General features: G+C 44.0%; 1 protein-coding gene across 4 annotated transcripts in view; it reads left to right on the top strand.

Annotated features, from left to right (window-relative positions):
• Nucleotides 1-24,044, top strand: part of apba1a (amyloid beta (A4) precursor protein-binding, family A, member 1a) — a 52,851-nt gene continuing 28,807 nt past the window's right edge. For 2 of the 4 annotated variants that reach the window (XM_028578327.1, XM_028578324.1), the window contains exons 1-3: nucleotides 1-60; nucleotides 13,155-13,222; nucleotides 15,557-17,211. In XM_028578327.1, coding sequence (XP_028434128.1) covers nucleotides 15,646-17,211 — 1,566 coding nt within the window. In that variant the 5' untranslated portion in view covers nucleotides 1-60; nucleotides 13,155-13,222; nucleotides 15,557-15,645. Of the gene's footprint in view, nucleotides 61-4,326; nucleotides 4,417-12,825; nucleotides 12,912-13,154; nucleotides 13,223-15,556; nucleotides 17,212-24,044 lie in introns of all 4 variants that reach the window. The other 2 variants (XM_028578326.1, XM_028578325.1) reach the window with 2 other exon arrangements.

Raw genomic sequence — 24,044 nt, 5'->3', positions numbered from 1 at the left:
CAGGGAAGATGGAGGATGGTGTGGCAGCGGCGGAGCGGACCTCCAGCCTGCTGATAGCCGGTGAGTTGGCCTGTCGTCGGGCTCATTTAGCGCTCACTGGTCGCCGACAGCTTTCGGCACAACGCAGCCGCTACAGAGCAGCTCTGAGACGGCTGCGTTGTGCTGTGAGCGCTAAGTGACGGCGGGTTGTCGCCGCTCGGTTCGTTAACTGTTTAAGGAGTGGCTACGGGAAAAGATAACGGCACGTTTAGGATGAATTGTCATACCGGGATTCAGATGGAAGGAAACGCAATACTGGTTGTACGTAACGTTCCAAGTCTTTGTGACGGCCGGGCTGATCGGCGGGTGGACAGGAGTGAAATGGTCCATATAGGCCCTGTTGTTGGCAGGTGCAGAGTCCCGGCAGGGCTAACAACACTCCAGTCAACACTCCGGACTGGTTGAGTCTTTTCTTTGTGCTTCGTGGCTTATGTTTCTGTTAAACCAGGACTGCGTGGCTTCCATCACCTCATATGATGCAGAAGCCAACATCAGAGCCCTGTTGTGCTGAGGCAGCCTGTCTGTGTGGCTGTGTTGTTGTTGACAGGGATGCTGCACGGTCCTGGCTGTGCAGTCTGTCTGGGCTGCAACAGCGAAACCAGGTTTATCATGGCCTGGAGCCATACTACTGGAAAGTCCACATTCTGTCTTACAGTCCATCTGAAATCACATTGATTCATCCCCTTTTAACCGTTAAAACGTGTCAACATGTTGTTTTAAATGTATTGTTAATAGTATTTACATAAAATAAGGAAAAAAGGTTTGGGGGAAATATCAGAAATGCTCATTTTCCCCTCAGCAGTTGGAGGGGCGTGGCAGAAATTTTGATTGACAGCAGCTGGCAGGCTGAGCCCCAGCAGGGGAAGAACCAAGGCGCTGTAGCTTGCAAGCCATGGGTGGAAGTGTGTTGTTATAGTGGAGTCAGGCTCGCATAGCCAGACCTTCCTCCACAGCGCGGCACAGTAGGGTCTGGCTAGTCCACACAGCATTCTGGGATGTGACAAAAGTGTGCTCTGGTTTATTGGCATTTCTTTAAACCAATCACAATCGTCATGGGCGGTGCTAAGCACCGTACGGAGCCACGGTGCCTCTGCTAAATAGCCTCGGGAAGGAACTTCTTTTGTGTACGTTCAAAAGTAGTTTTAGTCGTGCAACAGAAAACTCCGATTGGACAGATAGTCTAGCTAGCTGTCTGGATTTACCCTGCAGAGATCTGAGGAGCAGTTAACCATAGTCCTCACAAATGTTACCCAACTCTGTACTTTTTTAGCCTCGTGAGACCGTCCTGATCTCGCAAGCTCCAGTTCTCCTCTCCCAGATCAGTCTGGCATCTTGAGATAGAGAAAATTTGGAGCTGTTTGCCAAACGACCGGGCCAATCAGCGTTGGTTTTGAGGCGGGTTTAGGTGGTTATCGACAGATGGTTTATCCAATCAGCTAACCAGTATTTTCAGCCAGCAGTAGCCCTAATTAGCCGCTCGCTAATGCTTTTTTCTCTTGGATCCTTCTTTTGGAATATGGTCCGGGAACCTGAAATGGTGCCTTTTATTCCTAAATTCTCGTTACACAAACGGCAAATCTCCTTTACCGACATGTTGCTAGCTTGCTGAGCTAACGAGCTATGCTTTGCCTGCAGCAGCAGCAGGGGTAGCCTGGCTTGTGGTTGTATTTTCATATGCTTCGTTGATCTGATTGGTTGATTTGGCCCGTCTATCACCAACATAGGTGGTGATAGACAGATGGTTTATCCAATCAGCTAACCAGTATTTTCGCCCCTTCCCAAAAGTTCTCCAACGGTAAGTTCCCAGATGGATATGCCGAGCAAATGCGAAGCGATCCATCTGGCGGAGTCAGGTTAGTACTTTTTAGGCTACCAACCAAATTTCGTCCGTAATTCGAGTACTGATTCATGTTCAATCAATCTGTGCCAAATGTTGGTACCTGAGAGTGCGTGAGCGCGATCTTCTCGGTCCTCTCTGCTTCTCACAGAGAGTTGGACTACATCGCCTCTGCTCGTCTGTTTAAGTGAGGCACAGAAATGCTGATAAAGCGCTCGCAAGTGTGGTTACACTCGCAGCCATATCAAATAATGGTGAGCCCATAGCGGCCATGTTGTGGTTACACTTCCTCTGAGACAGGCACAACAGCGTTCTCTATGCCCTGGTGACTGACTGACAGGCACAACAGCGTTCTCTATGCCCTGGTGACTGACTGACAGGCACAACAGCAGTCTCTCTGCCATGGTGACTGACTGCCAGGCTGGATGTTGTATGTTTGTGTTGTGTTGTGTTTTTTATCTGTAGTATTTCTTGTTCATGTATTTATTTGTTTTTAGGTATTTTTTGTTTGTATGTAGGCAGCATGTAGAGCTGTCTTTAATTTTAATGATAGGTGGGTTCCTCTTACACACACTCAGGGTTTTTCTTCCTCTTTACCCCTGTGCATTTTCTTATGTTATTGTATATTTTTTATGTTTTATTTTTATATGCACAAAGAACTATGTTCTAAACAAAATAGTTTAAGTAAATAGGATAAATAGGTTTGAGAGTGAAGTCCTGAAAAAGATACTGTTGGGTGCCAGTATTGAATTCCAGGTACCGGTTCAAATCTGAAAAGTACCAAGTACTGCAAAATGATGTTAGCAGTGCACCTTTCCCCACTGAATGCTTGTTTGGTGGCGCGTTCAACAAGCTCAGGGGCAGGACCGGACGTGTGTTCCTGTTTGTACGTTGGATAAGAAGAACGCTGTAGCAGGAGAGCTAAAGGGGGGTGTTGTTCAGAGTCTGTTTTCTTGTGTTCTTGTGTTGTGTAGCAGGTTGCCGTCTGGCTTTTAAGGCAGTTTCCAGTTTCAATTTTGGTTCTCAGTCCTGGTCCCAGAGGTTAGGGACTCTCAGGTCTAGTCCTGGAGTAGGAGCAGGGCAGCCTGCGGAGCTATACCTTCTGTCAGCTGGTGAACTGCATTCAGCTGTCAGGTGACAGTCAGGAGCTGTGTTCAAAACCGTTCACTCACTCACTATTCCCTAAATAGTGTTTAAATTAAAACAGATCAAATGAGATTTTCGGACACTTTCTGAAAACGTTGCGTCAGTAGATGCGCCGGTTATGTGTGTGACGGAGGCAGGAGCGCCCAGCATCATGTAAACAAAAATACTTCTAATACGTCCCTGAAACAGAGCGAGCCGTCAGGAGAATAGGAAAGTTGTATATTATATATGTTGCATGTTACATTTCCACTGTTTAGAAACCAAAGCCCGCTCCATTTTTCCTTTTCAGTTTTTGGCGGCTGCTTCTGCTTCTTCTTCTCCTCCAGGAAAACAGGACCGCGTTGCATTGTGGGATACGGGAGGAAAATGCACTCAATTTAACTGTGCATTGTGAGTATTTTATAGTGGACTATATAGTGAATGAAACTAACCGCGGAGAATTCGAACACCACTACAAAATATTGAACGCACTTTATAGTGCACTATTTCTGTGATAGGGACGGTTTCAAACACAGCTAGGGTGTGTCTCAGATGTTGCTCACACTGATGACATGTTGACATGTCTTAGCAGGAGACGCACAGGTGTAAATAGTCAAATTAAGGATGGCTGTCTCAGTTTCAGGGTCCTGGTATTGTACATTCATGCTGGCTCACTGTCACTGAGCTATCATCACCGTCATTGGTAACATCTATGCTTTCTTACTTTGACAAGTCAACATTTCTGCTGTGAAAAAGGACTATTCATGCCACACCAGCTTAATATGAACCGCATGTCAACTACACATTAACTACACATTGTTCATATAAAACTTTAGTTGTGGCTTCTAAACTTTTACTGTTTCTGTGAGTCCTGCCCCATTTTGTCCCGTATTCTAGGAAAAGAGTTGATTTAAAAAATCCTTGCAAAAAAAAAAATCACGATATATACGATTTGGGATTTATTCTTCACCATATGATAAAGCAAACAAAGTGAAGTATTTGTTTAAACACTGCCATTATCAGAGTACACCGGTAATGAATGCCTTGTCCTTTATGTTCATTAAGTGCCAGTCTCTGGGACAGCATTCCCAGCTCCACCAGAATTGGTGGGACCACTTTGTTTCCACTTGGACTATAAGTCCCTTTTTTTTTTTTTTTTGACAAAAAAATCTTATTTTACCAGTACTAAGGGTATCTCTTTTATCAAACTGTAAGACCATTTGACTGTCCCTGGGGTCTCTGAACGAAGGGTGATACAGATGTTTGTACAGGTCTACCTGTTCATCCTTTCTACCTTCAAACTCATCGTTGGGAGATGTGTGCAGGGATGTACTGGGACAAAGATTCGGCCCGGGACTTTGGGATGGAGCGGCCTTTTATGAGAGCGTGTGAAGAGTGAACATAGAACATTTTTTGTAAGTAATTTTATATACTTCTATATATAATACTACATAATGTAATACAGATGCAAAACAATAAAAACTAATCCAGCCAGAAAATTGGATGTTGCAAAAGACTTCAACTCAGGATGCTTTGCACACCGCCCTCCTCAGTTTGCTGACTGAGAGCTACATCTGCAGGGTAAATGCAGTAGTATAAATGACATCAGTAACTTATAGTTAATAATATTATTATTATCAATAACTAACATTGAAAAGTAACAAAGATTTCTAATTCAGCAGGCCAGTACATTTTATGCAATAGTGCATGTTCTTTTAATTTCTGTTTTATATAATTTAAAACAATCATGCAACTCTTTCCATAAGTTTGTATTATTATTTATAAAAGAAATGCCTATCCAGCCCTGCACACTGCACCTGTACCTTTCACTGTATCTTTGCTGGTTCCTGCTCCTTACTCCTCCTGCCTGTCTACCTCTTCCTCCTCCTCCTCCTCCTCACCACCACCATGATTGGAGTCACGCTGTGTCGCAGCATCACCTCCACTATAGTCAACAATAGTTATAATAATACACTTTAATGATTATAATATTAAACTTTAATACTTTGCATGCTGTATTGACATACAAAGACAATAACAAAATAAAAGACAAATGCAATAAATTAAATTATAGGCCTATATTAATGAGTTATAAGTTTAGGAAAGTCATTGTTATGATAATAAATGCCTTAACTATTCCCTCTTAAACCTGCTTTGACCTACTGCACACATGTCATGTCTCTGCTGCTGGGTCCTGGTCCTGCCTCATCAGTGCTTTCGCTGACAGTGGTATTAACTTTGGCCTTTCCACCATGGAAAAGGTTGGTTAATTTTGCACATTTAACCGCATCTTGCTCTAACTACACTTCTTTTTAACCTCAGTTCTTTTTCATCTTCACCACCATTTTTTCTTTTTGACTTTTTGGGTTTTCTCTGTGATCATAACTTCAGGGAAGTAAGTTACTGTACCCAGTCCCAACAATAGACAGTATATAAGAATGGACTACCAGATCCCGTGTCTCTGGTCTGAGACCAGTGAAGGATATCGGAAGTCTCTTTCCCGGTGCTGGCTGAGCGTTACTGAGCAGCCTAAAACTGAGCTTGAAGACGTAGATGTGACGTGAGCAACCTGTCTGAAAGTGTGAAGTCTTCTGGTAGCTGTGCCGAGAGAAATCTCAATCATTCCCAATCTTACAGAGACAGTAAGTTGTGTGGTTATGACATAATCGTTAGCCTATTTTTACAAAAGCGTCTGCTACGGAGCCATAACGTGAGGTACAAGGTAATGGAGCCTTTTATACATTGTCGTGTTTCTTTAGAAATAAACAATGGACAAATAGAGTCTTTAAACGCTTCAGATGTAAAGTTATTCGCTGTCAAAGTGACGCCAAAATGAATGGCAGTCAATGGGATGCTAACGGGGGGGTGATCGCTTTGTAGCATCAAAATGGCGCCATAGGAGCTACGCGATTCTTACCTCCTTGGTCCCGGCCTAGGTACAGATTTAACAAAACACGGAGCAGTCCATGTCGGTAGGGGTAGTTCGCCACTCACATCCCCCCCAGTATCAAATTGGCCCAGTCTGACAGCCGGGCCAGAGCTCCGTTTTGCATCGGCGGATGTGAGAGCCAGGCCATGCCACGTCAATGCTGAGGGACGTACTGTCACCTATATAATGTTATAATATGTCCGACTGTAACCGACATCTAAAAATAAGATATGACCGTCAGCGGACTTGGCCCATGATAGCCTGCTGTTTGGTAAATCTCCCGAAGCTCCCGATGGCCAGTCCGCCCCTGGATGTGTGACCATGCACATTCAACGCAAGAGGCTTGATGATGTCACTTTTTGACACTGTGTCGAGCATAAACGGGGTGCTACTTTGTTGGCTTCTTTTTATTTCCATCTAGTGGTCAGTAACAAGCAGACCGCTCCACTACTGTCCATTAGCTTTATTTTCAGCCTGCTTGTCTCAAGCTCTTTGTGTCTGTGTGAGTGGATAGGTGGCTGTGGCAGCCTGTAGTCAGCCACCTGCCTAGACAAAAGGAGGATACAATAAGTGGACATCTTGGCAGACATGGAAAAGGAGCCCTTTGCCACCGGCAAATAGCATCCCTATTTGTTTGGAACGTTCCTGCTAGTGAGTGTATCAGTGAGCAGAGACTGAATTTCCCCTGAGAGGCCATCCAATCCTCTGGCCTCAGTGGGAATACACTCAGGTTTGCCAAATACATGAAATGGTTAGAGGCTGAATCCATTTCATGATGTCAATTTCTGCCTCCTTGAGCATTTAAGGCAGCCTGAAGCAAATAGTTCACCTCAAGTTTCAAGTATTATTCGTCATATGTAGGTTATCGATAAATTTTTACTAAAAATAAACTTGAATGTTAACATCCCTACCACACACACACACCTTTAAAACCCCTCACACGTTAGTGTCATCTTTAGGGGGGTGGCATGAATGATGAACACCCAAAGCGGAGCACCAACATGCTGTGTCACATGTCCAAGACATCAAGACAGCATTTGAGTTGTTCATACTGCCATCTGTTGAGAAGAACAGACAACAAACATGGAAGGGTGTTTGTTAGATGGAGATCAACAAATCACACCTAGATGCTTGCATGGGGCTGTTGAATGAGGCTACGTGTATGGCAAGTGTTCCACCCATTTGTCCCAAATATCCCTGATGGGAGCAAGCTGTCATTCATATTCATGTCAACCACATAATCAAAACAGCCTTCTTCCACCTCAGTAACATTGCCCACCTCTGACCATTACTGTCACTTACTGCTGCTGAAACACTCATTAATGCATTCATAACACCCAGGCTTGATTACTGCAACAGCGCATCATTCTTTAGGCTTAAAAAGAAGCAGAAATTCTGCCGGCCAAAAATATTCTGGTGTAGAAAGGCTCCTGCACTCAAGTCCCATTCCCATCATTTATTTACAGGAGTGCAAACATTTCAATCAGTGACCTTACTCAGCGCATCTTCTCTCCTAATGACATTTTCACCAAGTTCATGACAATCAGCACAAATATTACAGAGTTTTTTCTAGGGCTGCACAATATATAATTTTTTTTTATCGTCATCGCAATATTAACTGACGCAATATACGTATCGCAAAAGGCTGAGACATATTGCGATAGACACTCTAGATAGAGATTTGTTTGTGTTAGTTGAAAGAAAATATCAGTAGAAAATTACACTTTATTCTTTTTTGTGTGCTGCTTTTTATATTCAATTCAATGTTCAGTAAAAGAATGTTGGAAATGATTTCCTTTCATTTGTTTTAATTTCAACAAGCAATTGTATTTTAGCAGAATACTGAAAGCCGCAGAACCGAGAACACTTTAATATCTGTTTATTTATCTCAAGTAATATCGTTATTGCGATATTCAACAACGTTATCGCATTTTGCATATTTTCCTCATATTATGCAGCCCTGTTTTTTTCTGCTTAGAAACATCCTGTAAAGCCCCTGTCAGTCGCTCCTTCTTCAGTACCCCAGCAGCCTGCTACAGCCCTGCTGCTAATTCAAAAGAGAAGATGTAAATGGATGAGACACAGCAATAAGGGTTCACAAGCTCTGGCCTATTCTTGGCTGCTGTGTTTGTTGGCTTCCTGCTAATTAGTTCTTCAAGTCAGAACCTAATAATAGACCCGCACCACTTTAAAGGGTGCTAAATAATGTCAGACACTATTATTAAGAGACAGTTCAGACTTATTTGACATGAGGTATTGGTTAGGGGTGTAGCAAATAATTGATATTGTGATATAATCTTCATCATAAGTGTCTTATAATATGGTACACTAACCTGCTAGTAGCTTCAGTATAGTTGTGATGCTAAGGCAGAGGTGTTCCCTGCCATTTTTACACAAATATTCTTTCTCTTTTAGCTGGTTTTGGTTTTGTCACTTCATTTCACTATGTTCACCAGCTAGTCTCAGCTAGTTCACAACTTTGCTAACACAGCCAATCATCAAGCAAGGGCAACCACACAAGACATAGCACACCAGCTAATATTACTTACTAGTCCAACAGCAAGAAGGCTAGCTCGCCATCTGTCTACAGTCTTATTTTACGAAGCTCTCGACAACTACTAAAAGCCTGTCTGAGGTTTACTCTTGCTCAGTCCTATATTTTCGTAGCTTCCTTTATGTTCATGTCTTTTTGTCACGATGCCCGTAGAGGCTGCTGGATCTGTTGCCCACTCGCCCTGCTCCAGGTTCTGATACGACACCGGCGCCGCTCCCACCAGTAGGCTATCCCTCACGCCCCGCACCGGGCCTGAAAACCTCCTCCCAGCAGTCCAAAGCTCCTGTGCTAGCGGTGTAAACGCCAACACTCCCAGTCCTGGCAGCACGGCTAACTGAGTTAACTAGCTGCCAGCAGCTACAGACAGCAGCACTTAGCGGTTACCGTTACTTTAGCAGCTAGTAAAACTTTCTATCCATCAGGAAACTCCACAAATCACAGAGAGTTGAGGCAGAGCAGCCAGAGGACATCAGAGGGAAAACCAGAAAACATTTTCTCCATAAAATCTGATCCAGTTTCACCCAAATCAGTGGTGGTGCAGTGAAGCGTTACAGCACCAAAGTTACATAGACCATCTCCCTAACACAAGTCAGAGTATCATCAATATGATTTTGAAGTAAAATATTCAAATTAAAGGGGTGATAGAATGCAAAACCGATTTTACCTTGTCATAGTTGAATAATGACAGTTTAGTGGGTAAATAGGACATACATAGAACCTCTAAATCCCATTGACACCTCTTTCCTCTGCAAATCTCACAATTTGAAACTGCCTCTGAAAACGGGCAAATCTCAACAAGCCGCCTAGTTCACGTCAACTCGGCGGCTCCTCCTCATTTCACGCCCCAACATTTACATAGGCTACACAACTGATCTGAGGTCAGCTTAGTCTTCTGAATAGGTCGCGCAGATCTCAAGGAGTTCAGCGGCCGGTGCTGCCTCGCCGCCCGGCCTGCCTTCCTTCACAGACCCCGGCCTGCTGTGAGGTAAATGGAGCTCCGTCACGGCTGGCAGCCCACAGCACTCCATACCCGCGCAAAGTCACCGTTTTATGGGTTAGTGGACTACCAAACGCCGCTGCTCTGACAGAGCTCCAGGGCCTGCAGCCCCCCTCTTCCTGCTAGCTAAATGCCCGGTGTGTGTGAGTGAGAGCACGGTCAGCGAGCTTGTTACACCAGCAATCTGTTACCACAGGTTCCAGTTCATCTTATAATGTGTGTAATTATAATGTGTTGAGTTACTTAAACAAACGATTGGGGAAATAAACGCCTCTTGTCCGCAAGTCTCATTGATAGAGCCTGCGGCTGGATGTAGCTAGCTAGCTCTATTAATGAGAGCTAGCTAGCTTCCTCTTAGAATTCCTCTGAAATTCACAAAAATTCATTAACTTGAAATCGGACACCATTGTTAGCTTTATAAGACCTTGGGGTAGAGGTTATATAAGTGGCGTGACGAAATTCAAACTGTAAATATACTTGAATTACGCCGAAAATGAAGCTAACTATCCGTGATTTGTAGCTACACAAAGCTAGGATTGAAGGGACAGTCTCAGCTAACGAAACCCCTAATCTTCACAAATATTCATTAACTTGAAATCATACACCGTTGTTAGCTTTATAAGACCTTTAGATATTGTATAAGTGGCGTGATGAAATTCAAACCGTAAATATAGCTACTCTAGTTATGCTGGCAGCCAGCCAAGATTAACTGGAACCTGTGGTAAGAGATTGCTGGTGTAACAAGCTCGCTGACCGCGCTATCACTCTCACACACGGGCCATTTAGCTAGCAGGGTAGAGGGGAGCTGCAGGCCCTGGAGCTCTGTCCAGGCAGCGGCGTTTGGTAGTCCATTAACCCACAAAACGTTGACTTTGCGCGGGTATGAAGTGCCGCGGGCTGCCAGGCTGACGGAGCTCCATTTACCTCACAGCAGGCCAGGGTCTGTGAAGGAAGGCAGGCCGGGCGGGAAGGCAGCAACACAGGCAGCACCGGCAGCTGAACTCCGACACACAGTCTTACCAAATTTGCAATTAGCCATCAATTTTCGTAAAACGGCCCATATTTGAGCTTTATATAGTTGATTTCCTGCTGTCGAGTCTCCCATATGTTTCTATGTGGTTTCCTCAAACCAATCAGTGCGCAGCTCATTCTAAATATTCATGAGCATACCATATTTGGAAGAAAAGCTCTTGTTCCAAATAGAGCCATATTCACAGAGTAGTTAAGGGCCTAATAAAATAGCATTTGGGCAATTTTCAGCCCAACCAATGTTACATACCCTATTAGGAGACCTTAAGGAACAGTGTTAAATACCCTATATAATCATTCTATCACCCCTTTAAAGTATTGCTTTGACACATCGATAGAGAGAGAAAAACAGCTTTCAAACATTTGGTGGCATCAGTGGTGTTTTTTTTACATCATGTGATGATGAGGTTTTATATTCTGGAAATCAGAAAATAAAGCTTATACTTAATTCACTCAGATATTTAAGAGAAAGTGGTTGGTTTCCTTTGCAGGCTGGTTTAGCAGAGAAAGAAAGTAACATTTACTGACATTTACAAAACCCAACCATTCAAAGTGTATTGAGTCAGAAATGGCACACCATGTGGGGGCAAAGACTGAGGCATTAAACACCACACAGCACTGACCACTCAGCAGAATATAAAAGACTTTATAGCACCAGAGATGAATAAAATCAACATGAGTAGGAGGTGCACCATTACAATCATTCAGATAGTAATCTATATCAGTGACGTTTAATTTAAGGGATTGTCCCGGTGCCGCCGATGTCCGTCCCCTTCCTCTTTCTTTGTGTTGGTGTTCTAACCTCTGGTGGATTTGTGAGGACTATGGTTAACTGCTCCTCAGATCTCTGCAGGGTAAATCCAGACAGCTAGCTAGACTATCTGTCCAATCTGAGTTTTCTGTTGCACGACTAAAACTACTTTTGAACGTACACGTTCCACCAAAACAAGTTCCTTTCTGAGACTATTTAGCAGAGGCACCGTGGCTCCGTCTACGCGCTTAGTGTTACCCAAGACAATTGTGATTGGTTTAAAGAAATGCCAATAAACCAGATCCCAGATGTCGTGTGGACTAGCCAGACCCTCCTCCGCAGCAGTGTAGAGATAGAGCTGGACATGCGAGACTATTCAGATAGTGATGTTAAAATCTCTCTTTCACCTCGACTCTCCCATCAACACTTGGATAGCAGTTGGTAAAGGGCAGCGAGCGACAGCCATGGTGCTGGAGCTGGGAGAACACTGCTGCCCCCCGGAGAGGTCACCTCCTCATCTGCCCTCCCACAGAGAGCAATTACCCGCTGGTTTCCATGGCAACCAGCAGTCTTGCTGCCGCCTGTGTTCTCAGAGTGAGAGGGGAGTGGAAGCACAGCGATGTGCTAGCCTTCAAATAATGTATTCCCTCTGTCTGGAACACACTAGCAGGAGTTAAATACATGTCACTGTCAGATGATCATTGTTAAGACACAACATTACCACAACAGACCAGAAGAAGCATCAGTCAACACTGCTATTCCGTGTTACACTGGCATGCCTAAACATAAGTAAGCTGCATCGTAATGTAATACACACCTGTAGTACCCTTTTAAACTGACCATCTGAAATGAAGACAGATTCAACATCTGCACAGCCTATTAAAATAAGAGATTGTTTTTCAAATTATGTTCCGTTTTCAAATCTGGGAGCCCCATGTGAAGCGTCGGTCCAATCAGGTGCAGCCATCGTGGTTGTACAAGGGTGTAGACTGTTTTCTTCGCTTGTCATTGGTCAGTGAAGAGACACTGATAACCGCTGGTGGCAAGCCTGCCAGCGTGCATTGCTGGGAAGCGGGGTGATCCCTTCTGTGAAAACAAAGCATATGTGGACATGTACCATTAGACTTGCATTACTTGGAATAGGAGAGCCCTTCATCTCTATATAAGAGAACATGATATATACAATATAAACTTGAGACACCTAGAGCAATTATTTCACTCTGTTTCCACCATTTGTGAACATATTCAAGAGGAAAATGTGTGTGACTGTTAGCAAGCAGAGGGTTAAATGAACATTTCTGCAGCAGTAAAACTGGAGGCTAGGCTTACCTTGCTAACTTAACTAGTGTGACACAGAATGTACAAGCAGACATAGTTACACTATTATTTATTGACGATAGTATACTCTTGATTATATTATTGAAGGTGTGCATATGCTTTTAAATCTGGTATAAGCATAGCTAATTTACCCTTTTAGACTGTGTTGACCATAAGGTTTCATAAAAAAACTGGAAATGATAAAGTTGTTAATTTCAGATTCAGAGGCCTTATCTTTTCCATGCAGAGGGAATCTGGGTTACAGCTCGCAGTTGAGTCAACATCCAAAATGCCAAACTCGAGGCTTCATATCGGCAGTCCACAAACCAATGGGTGATGTCACTGATGCTACATCCACTATTTTTACAGTCTATGGTTATTATGCATCACTGGAGAAAAGACTAGAGAGGGATGAACAAGATTTCTGTCTTCTCTATAGGTCTCTCATCTAGAATTTAATGTTGAGCTCTGATTAGTTAGCAAGGGTCTCTGAGGATTTACATGGACCAAAATGTTAGATTTAATAGATACTTGTATAAACTGCACTGAAGTTTTCACTTCTTCTCTCTGTTTCAGGGTGGACCTGAGAACTAGGACCTCACGGAATCAAACTGCTGCTGTCATCGTACACCTGATAACATAAGGTGAGTGAATGGCTGACAAACATTTACTGATTATTTAACATACAAATAGGTAGTGCTTTACGTTATGGCTTGGTTCATCTGCGAGTGTATGAGACATGTATGAGCTTTGGGACCTTAGGTTGAAGTATGGTCTCTAAAACCAAAATATCTTTAGGTGCATTAAAGGTGCCTTGTGGAGTTTTATAGTGTTTTATGATGACCCTGATAAAGGCCACAAGCACAAACCAGCTGGTCCAACAGTAAAGTTGTTCTGTACGAGGGTTGGTGAAGTTTGACCTCTTCAGTCCTTTTCCCTTCTCCACCTTGTCACCTTATGGAAGCAGATGCCCTCACTCTCTCCAGTCCTGGTCACCTGATATTCTCTCCCACCTACACCTGTGACCAACATACTGCAACCTTTTTTGTCGTAATGCCCTCTAAGGTCTAATATGTTAAATCTATTGACTGTTCCTTGCACCCGGTTTAAGACCCGTGGAGATTGATCTTTCGAGTCAGTAGCACCGAGACTGTGAACCGCTCTGCCTCCTCCTTACGTGGATTTAACACCTAATAGATTGTGTCATACATCATTCTATTGATCCTTGGCTGTTTTAAAGATTGTCATTTTTATGGTAATGTTGCTTAATGTGAACACAAACTGAGTGCCATGATTTTAGTTGACAATGTCACAATGTTTTTTTCCATTCATTTTGTGGAGTGTAATGAACATTGCAGCCTCTAGGGGCCACTGCTGGTCCAGTTCAATGTACCACTGTCTCTGTTATGTACTTGTAGCCAAAGCATGAGAAGTAACTGAATGTTGTGTGTGCATGTTACTTGAGTGCCGTGATGGTTTACCCAACCCCAACTCCGATAGGTATGCTCTCCTTATAACGGTTCTGCATGAGTATGTCCTCAATGCTGTGACCATTTCTCCTCTGGGGGCCCAATCTGTGAAGACATTTTTCCTCTTTGCCGTCTTCTACTTAATATCCTAAGTGCTTTCTTTCTTTAGTGATGATCTGTCTCTGGGGACGATAATGAACAAAGTCATTCAGTGAGGTCAAAATGAGTAGACTTTGTTGTTCGAGAACAATGAGAGAAAGCCAAGAAAATTCTTGTTTCATTGTATGTAAAATTCACTCAATTAAATGATGAGCAGACTGTCATGACCCATGACTGAAGTGACATTGTGATACAGTAGATGTGTTGATGTTGCCTGCAGGGCAGTCAGTAGATTGGTAGGAAGAGAGGCATATGCAGATGTTTTCAAACCTCGCCTTTATTTTGATCTTAACTACACACCTGTGTTTGGCACAGTTGCGACGCTATCACAGTAACAACATCTGTCTGCAGACATATAAACACCTGGCAAAGTACTTCAAAGTGCCTCTGTACTCTGGTAGTTCCTGCTACAGTACGTGTCTCCAGGAACACGTTTTGCCATGTTGCCTCAGGATATATACGCAAATCTTTACTAACTTGGACAAAAGACAAAACACTAAGTTACTCACGAGTAACTTAGTTGATATTGTATGTGTGTTTTTTATGCAGAGGATTTATTCTGCACTCTGAATAACGCTTGATAGCGTGTGAAAATAGATCAACTTACACCTTGTGATTTCTGCTAAAATTGTATTGATACTTTCTGTCAGTAGAAATCTCTGCACCTCTCTTGGACTCGTTTGGTGCTCCAGTGTGTGCCTTGTGTTCTATTCCAGTTCGTGTCAGTCATTTGCGGCCAGATTATGTCGAGACCGAGTCGAGACCAAGACCAGACCAGTGCGAGTCCCACACTGCATGAAACGATACAATGTGGAAAATGCTAACCATAGACACTCCTCAAATTTATCTAAAAGATCCACATTCCCATAAGAAAACACTCACGGAAAACAAAGTAAGATTCTTCTTCATTCACCTCTTTTATTGCCATAAGTGTATCATGAGAAATGCCTTGATAAAATAAAAAGAAGGCAATTGTGGTCTTGACCGGTCTTGAGTCCTCTTTATGTGAGACAGAGACAAGAGAGAGTAAAAATGTGGTTGATTCTGAGACGGGACCGAAACGTTCAAAACGTGGTCTTGAGACCGGTCTCTAGACTAAGACCAATCTAGAGTACTACAACACTGGCTACGAGACAAAAGTCAATGGTACAAATACGGCAGGCATTTGTGTGATTGGTTAGCTCGCCAGCTGCAAAATTGTCCAGTCAGACCTGTAGTAGTTACGATGTCATCAAACTTCCAGCACCACCTATTTCACAAGAAAGCACCGATTTCTGTGTCTGATTCTGGTGTGACCAGAAACTTAATACATTTCACTCACGTTTGTCCTTTTGTGTTGACCACTTTCAGGCTCCTCCCAGCAGCATTTGCCCTGATCCACAGAGGCGCCTCCTAAAACCTTTCTCTGACTCAGCTCCACCAACCAGAACCAGACAGCCATGAACCCCGAGGAGACGGAGCTCGGCCAGGAGGTTATGGAGGAGAACAACGCCCCTCCTCGCCAGCGCCACAACAACCACAACAACCGGCCCCATAACCACAGCAACCAGGAAAAGCGCTACAGACGCTTTGAGGCCCCTGCTGGAGGAAGTGCTGGCAGCAGAGCGAGTGTGCCGCAGCAGCGCAGGCCACAGGAGGAGCCGGACATGGAGCTGAAACACGGAGGTCAGTCTGCACAGCCCCAGCAGCCCCAGCAGTCCCAGCCCATCCCCCGACCCGCGGTGACACGGTACCGCCGGCAGGGGGACAGCGAGGCACGGATCAGGGCCCAGCAGCAGAGGCACAGACAGAGGCAGCAGAGAGAGGCAGAGAAAGCACAACAACAGGAGAGGCAGCAGCGTGCCGAGATGACCCGGGAGGATGAACGAGAGAGGGACGATTCAGTGCTGGCCCGCTCAGCGAGCACGGAGAGTGGCTTCCACACCCATACCGACCGGGCCGAGGGGGACGATGGTCTGGTGATGATGTCTCTGGAGCCTGATGGGCAGCCAGAGGCGGAGGATGAGGCGGGGAACTACGAGGTCCAGCTACGGCCGGAGGCGGAGGGGTACACAGAGAGTGCCGAGGCTGAACAGCAACACCAACAACTCCATCCTGACTATCCTCCTCAGCCCCCGCCACTGCCACGTGAGCCCCTGCCTGATATCCAAAACCCCCAGAGACAGGATGAAGCAGAGGAGATGCTGAATACCGGCTACTCCAACTACGTGTACACCCGGCCCCTCAGCCATTCCGGAGGAACGGCCGACTTCTCGGCCAGTCAAAGCTCGGAGAGTTTAGACGCTGTTCTTGCGGACGAAGCCTATTCTGAGCCATATGACATTTACTCACTCTCTGAGCATGTTTACGAGGAAATCTGCGACGCTCCCGCTTCAGTTTCCTCTGCTGCAGACGGGGCTGAGGACACAGAGTCTCTCCAACAGAGGCGGGCCGGCTTTCAGCTGTTGGAGGGCCGGGCGGGGGGTGGAGACTACCATCAGCAGGAGGCGGTGGGCTCCCGTCTTCGCCACTACGACGAACGCTCTGACGGCGAGTCAGACAGCCCTGAGAAGGAGGCGGAGTTTGCCCCGTACCCACGTGCCGACAGCTGCGACCAGGAGGAGGACATCGACAGCATCGTGGCTGAGGTCAAAGAAAGCCTGAGCTCTCAGAGTCTTCATCGTGCTGTGGAAGACACCATAGATGAAGAAAATGAGCTACAGCAGGAAGAAGAAAAGTCCCAAATGGACTGTGATGAGACCCAGAGAGCTGGCGCCCCAGGGCAGCCAGCCAGAAGAGCATCTGTGAGTCCCCCAGAGGAGCCGGCAGCAGCGAGGAACAGCCAGGAGAAGAGGGACGCCATCTCCCTGGCCATCAAGGACATTAGGGAGGCCATAGAGGAGGTGAAGACCAGAACAGTGAGATCTCCATACACACCTGATGAGCCCAAGGAGCCCATCTGGGTAATGAGGCAGGACCTGAGCCCCACCGCTGAGTGTGACCTCCAGCCATCACTGGGGGGGGACGTAAGTACAGCCGCTCTGGCTACTGTTGATCAAGTTCAGGGTTTCCCCCAGAAAAATCGTTAAGCCCGGTGGCAAGTGTCGTTTTTCGACGACGGTACGGCTCGGGCCAGTCACAGACTGATGGCAGCATTCATGTAGAGCCCAAAAGTTTCTGTAAATCACGGATGGAATCGCAAAATTGATAATTTAAAAAAGCTATAAGACATCATAGGGCCCTACATTAAGTTAGTGCAAGCTAACTGGAGATTTGAAAATATGACTACGTCTAAGTTTCCAACCGAGCCGCCCCGTTGTAACTGTAGTCATTAAAAAATAATTCCCAGTTGCTTAGGCCTGGTGGGGGGCAACTTAGGCCAGGTGGGCCACCGGGTTTGCAATACACTGGGGGAAAACCTGATGTTGTATTGGATACCGTGTCTGTTCTGTTAACCAGCTGTTGGTTGCATATGATATGATATATTAGGGATGCTTGATTCTGTAAAAAATAATAATCACCATTATTTTTGGTCATAATTTAAATCAGGACTATTTAACACGATTACTCATTGACTTTTGGTAAGATGTTGCAATTATTGAACTTGAAAAATTTAAACAAATCAGCAGTGCATACACCTTGGAACTGTGAATTTTCCCTTCATACTTTTCCCGTTTGAATCCGTTTTTTTTTTTTCATTCACAACACAAGACAAATAAGAATTTACTTGCAAAACGTAATGTGCAAAATAATCATCTTTCTCCATTACTATTACTACTACTATATGTGTATATGTATGTGTGTGTATATATATATATATATATATATATATATATATATATATATATATATATATATACCTGTGTATGTGTATCGGTTTACTTCACTTATTTTAACGGTCATCATTTAAGTCTATTCCAAGCCAACAGATGGCAGAACCAGAACCAGAACCCTTCTATTAGCAACAGCATTAGTTACACAGTTCACCTCATCTGACTCAGAGTCTGAATGGGTCAGACTGCAGAAACTCAAACACGCCAGCTGTGATAGGACACACAGACTGGACCAATCACAGCTTAGAGACATCACAACATGTCAGGTGTGTGTGGGGACAGAGGGCAGCACATTGTCATAGCACAGAAACATAAAGCAACATAGTCTGTTAGTCACAGCTCTCACTGCCCCCTAGGTAAATCTCTTTATATAGAACGTTGTGCTCAACACTGAAGAAAGACCGGAAGGAACAATGTCATCATGCACAGAAACATAGACCAACAGGTTGTATGTCAGTAACAACGTGTCCACGCAGGAAGTGCTATGCTTATTAAAAGAAATGACCTTTTATTCCTTGAAGTCTATTTTCTTCCATTTTCTATGCGTAATGACAGTGATTGTGTAGTGGGCTCTACACTTGTCTATTTCATAAATCGTGTTCCCGGTCGGTTCCCGGTCTGTTCCCGGTCTGTTCCCGGTCTGTTTCCAGTCTGTTTCCGGTCTGTTCCCGGTCTGTTCCTGGTCTGTTTCCAGTCTGTTTCCAGTCTGTTCCCGGTCTGTTTCCAGTCTGTTCCCGGTCTGTTTCCGGTCTGTTTCCAGTCTGTTCCCGGTCTGTTCCCGGTCTGTTCCCAGTCTGTTCCCGGTCTGTTTCCAGTCTGTTCCCGGTCTGTTTCCAGTCTGTTTCCGGTCTGTTTCCAGTCTGTTTCCAGTCTGTTTCCAGTCTGTTTCCAGTCTGTTCTTGGTCTGTTTCCAGTCTGTTTCCAGTCTGTTCCTGGTCTGTTTCCAGTCTGTTCCTGGTCTGTTCCTGGTCTGTTCCTGGTCTGTTCCTGGTCTGTTTCCAGTCTGTTTCCAGTCTGTTTCCGGTCTGTTTCCAGTCTGTTTCCAGTCTGTTCCTGGTCTGTTTCCAGTCTGTTTCCGGTCTGTTTCCAGTCTGTTTCCAGTCTGTTTCCAGTCTGTTTCCAGTCTGTTTCCGGTCTGTTCCCGGTCTGTTCCCAGTACCTGGAAAAGATGTCCCTAAGTGGTTCAGAAACCTTGCTATAAACTGTCTTTGTAATGCATTCTACCCCTTACATTATGTGGCTTTCTTATCAGTTATGGTGATTAATCCAAACTTTGTTCTGTCTCTGCCTCAATAGAAATACCCCCCACCCGCCACCCCAATGATTTATTCAGTAAGGGTGTTGAGAGAGAGAGAGAGAGAGAGAGAGCTTAGGTAAATAATTCAGTGAGGATCCTATAACAGAATGACACTGCTGTTTTCCTGCTTACATCAGCATGATCACAACAAAAATGCAGCCTCGTTTTAAACTTCATCTTTAAATTGATTGCGTCCCTGACATTCAGTGTAAATGAATTTGATGATTGAAGATGACACAACATCACACTGTGAACAGAGCAGAACAAGGCCCACAGACACACTGACAGTCTGTTGATCCCATGATGAATCCTGATACCTGAGTGTTACCTGAGCAGCTGACTCCTCCAGTCTGTAGACACTGGTGTTGCATTTAACCGCTCACTGCCAACTCTCAGCGCTACTTCATCTGGGGCACTTGTTGAGCTTCAGCTGGGTTTGTGCACTTACTGAAGGCCATGGAAAACTATTGGATGTATCAAGTAGAAAAGCTGGAGGAGGAAGAAGCCAAGCAGGAGCAGCAGCCTGGCCAACACGATGGAGATGAGGTGTGGACAGTTTGACCTTTCCATCGGTGTGTTGAAGTGATGGTTTATATCTGTAGCGGTGGAATCAATAGTCTCATGGGTGTTGTGATGTGTGGAGGGTTCTGTGTGTGTTTATTAGACCACTCTTTTCATTCCAAAGCCCTTTTGTGGATTCATACAAAAGCTGAGAGAGGTGCTGTTAGCTTATTATGTTTTCTTTTGGTATTTGTCTGATTTTTACACACAACAATTTGTGATCATGATTTAATTATCTTAATATCTCAACATTTCTTGTCTGAGCCGGCTCTATTTCTCATAGCTGACAGAAATGACTTTATAATGATAAACTATTAAGTACAGAAGCCTGTCAGCCCGAGACAATGACTGGTGGAAAAGTATTCAGATCCTTTACATGAGTAAAATAATACCACACTATAATAATGACACACACAATAAAAATAAAGCCTGCATTCAGAACTTTAAAGAGCAAGAGAATCTTGAGTAAGAGAACAAATCAGCAAAATTTTAAGTATCAAAAATGCTACTTTATATACTGTTGGGAGTCATCATTTCTTAACGATTTCCTGCCTGTGTGATTTTGAACTAATTAAGAAAAGTGATCTTTGCATAACAGCTGTTGAGGAATAGTCAAACAAACAAAAGTGATGAATGAAATATTTACTTCTGTTAATTATATTAAAAAAGCTACAGTATGTACATCAACCGCAGACCCAGGTCGCTGTAGCAGAATATAGTTCATATTGTGTGGCTGGTTATGTGGAAAATAGAGACCATGTTCAGCTGGTTTTTATAGTAATGCCTTGGCTCTGGGTTCCAGTCCTTGGTTGTCTCTGGGTTTTTTGTTTGATTGACAATACCCAAAAGAGTTTCTTTGCTTTTTTCCCCTCTTCCTTCTTTTTTTGTAATTGAACAATCTTATTGATATGTTCCTAAAAACACTAAAGCAGGGGTCTTCAACGTTTTTTAAACCAAGGACCCCTTAATTTTAAGCGAGACGGAGCAGGGACACCTACTACATATATTGTATAAAATGAAGTTGCATAATCAACTTGGCCTACAATTATGTGTAGGGCAGCCTAAAGCCTTTTTACATACCTTTTTTACATAGAATACTAAGCTTTTAAAAAAGCCTTATAATTGTTGGCATGATTTTATAAATTACATTTTAAATTTTAAAACATATATGTGGCACAGTGAATCCTTAGGATGAACTGTATCTGTGGATGGCTACCTTAGTGACTACCTTAGCTATGGGCCAGTAAGCCTACCTTCAGTGCGGATTGATATTTGCTAATAATATGTTGGATTCATGTTAAAGGGGTGATAGAATGCAAAACCGATTTTACCCTGCCATAGTTGAATAACGACAGTTCGGTGGGTAAATAGGACATACATAGAAGCTCAAAGTCCCACTGACACCCCTTTACTATGAAAATCTCATATTTTGAAACTGCCGCTGAAATGGGCGAATCTCAACAAAGCTAGTTGCTTACGCAAGCATCTCAAAATCCGGAACCTTAAGAGAACAGTCACACCCCAACATTTACATAGGCTACACAACTGATCTGAGATCAGGTGGTCTTCTGAATCTAGCTAGGTCACGCAGATCTCTGCTATTCCATTACAAAATTCACTTCTGAAACTTTTTTTATGCGAGAAATCAACTATGTAAAGCTCAAATATGGGACGTTTTACAAAAATGGATGGCTAATTGCAAATTTTGGCCGACTGTGTGTCGGAGTTCAGCGCCGGTGCTGCCTGGGTTGTTGCCTCGCCGCCCAGCCTGCCTTCCTTTACACACCCCGGCCTGCTCTGAGCTCGAATGAGCTCCGTTACGGCTTGCAGCCCACAGCGCTCCATACCCGTGCAAAGTCACCGTTTTTTGGCAAATGGACTACTACACGCTGGTGCTCTGACAGAGCTCCAGGGCCTGCAGCTCCCCTCTTCCTGCTAGCTAAATGCCCGGTGTGTGTGAGTAAGAGCGCGGTCAGCGAGCTTGTTGCACCAGCAATCTGTTACCACAGGTTCCAGTTAATCTTTTAATGTGTGTAATTATAATGTGTTGAGTTATTTAAACAAACGATTGGGGAAATAAACGCCGCTTGTCCGCGAGTCTCATTGATAGAGCCTGCGGCTGGATGTAGCTCTATCAATGAGAGCTAGCTCCTCCTAGAATTCCTCTGAAATTCACAAAGATTCATTAACTTGAAATCGGACACCGTTGTTAGCGTTATAAGACATTTAGGGAGATGTTGTATAAGTGGCGTGACGAAATTCAAACTGTAAATATACAGAAATTACACCAAAAATGAAGCTAACTATCCGTGATTTGTAGCTAGCCACACATAGCTAGGATTTAAGGGACAGTCATAGATAACGAAACCCCTAATCTTCACAAAAATTCATTAACTTGAAATCGGACACCGTTGTTAGCTTTATAAGACCTTTAGAGATATGTTGTATAAGTGGCGTGACAAAATTCAAACTGTAAATATAGCTAGTTATGCCGACAGCCAGCCAAGATTAACTGGAACTGTGGTAAGAGATTGCTGGTGTAACAAGCTCGCTGACCGCGCTATCACTGTCACACAGAGGGGAGCTGCAGGACCTGGAGCTCTGTCAGCGCAGCAGCGTTTGGTCCATTAACCCCAAAACGGTGACTTTGCGCGGGTATGGAGTGCTGTGGGCTGCAAGCCGTAACGGAGCTCAATCGAGCTTAGAGCAAGCCGGGGTGTGTAAAGGAAGGCAGGCCGTGCAGCGAGGCAGCAACACAGGCAGCACCGGCAGCTGAACTCCGACACACAGTCTTACCAAATTTGCAATAAGCCATCAATTTTTGTAAAACGTCCCATATTTGAGCTTTATATAGTTGATTTCTCGCTTAAAAAGTCTCAGAAGTGAATTTAATAACGTAATAGTCCGACAAACAATGTATAACTTTGCAATGAGACCTGCTGTGGAGTCTCCCATGTGTTTCTATGTAGTTTGCTCAAACCAATCAGCGCGTAGCTCATTCTGAATATTCATGAGCATACCATATTTGGAAGAAAAGCTCTTGTTCCAAATAGAGCCATATTCACAGAGTAGTTAAGGGCCTAATAAAATAGCATTCGGGCAATTTTCAGCCCAACCAATGTTACATACCCCATTACGAGACCTTAAGGAACAGTGTAAAATACCCTATATAATCATTCTATTACCCCTTTAAGACCTTTTAATTTTTGAAAAGACTGACAATAATTTGGAGGCCCCCCCTTCAGTGACTCTTGAGGACCCCCTAGGGGTCTTGGACGCCCTGTTGAAGATCCCTGCACTAAAGTATATATTAGGGGTTGACCGATACTGGTTCTTCAGGGCCCATACTGATTATCAGTAGTTAATTAAACTAATAACCGATATTTGGAACAGATATGAATTTACAGTAAAAATGAAACCTTTTAGTCAAAATTAGGATTTTGGAATGCTACAAACTCCAACACACAACTTTTTATTTAAAAGCTTTAAGCAAATATTTAATCAATCAGAAACTTTCAACATAATACACAGTAAAACTGGAGCAGAGGGAGAGAGACAGGGCTGGAGGCGAGCCAAAGTAGCTTGGTCCCGATATTTGGCCAGGCCAATAAATGGTCGATCCCTAAGTATATATTGCCATTTTGTGTTTGCTGTACTTATGATTTGGCTTTGTTGACATGGTGGCCTAGATGCTGCATTTTGTACCATGTGTTGTGTATTATATTTGTAGTGTTATGCCTCTAGAGGCCAAGTAAAACAAATCATGCTCACACCTATGCACACCTGCAAATGACAATCCCTTTGTCTCCTTGTGTCACTACACCCTGAGGAAGGCTCAAGACCATACGCGTTGGTGCGTTTTTAATGTCTTGCCCTGTTAAAGCGTAACTCTCGCCAAAATGCAACCTAGGGTCTTTTTGTGAATATACCCAAGTCAAACTTTCGTTTAAAAGCATAATTAGGACGGTAGCGCCACTTTTAAGATTGACCATATTTTTGTTTTGGGTCAAATGGCCTTTTGAATGGGAAAGCTAGGGGCACTACTATGATAGCATCAAAATCACTATTTTTAAACCACTAAGAAGGCTCGACACAACGTGAGACTTTGCTCTAAGTCTCACCAGGGGCTCTACACATGACCTCAGCATTGAGAACATTGTTTGTGTTC

This window comes from Perca flavescens, chromosome 5 (assembly GCF_004354835.1).
Source record: "Perca flavescens isolate YP-PL-M2 chromosome 5, PFLA_1.0, whole genome shotgun sequence".
Taxonomy (NCBI): Eukaryota; Metazoa; Chordata; class Actinopteri; order Perciformes; family Percidae; genus Perca; species Perca flavescens.
The sequence above is the reverse complement of the archived record's forward strand: the minus strand, read 5'-3'. Positions and strand labels throughout refer to the sequence as shown.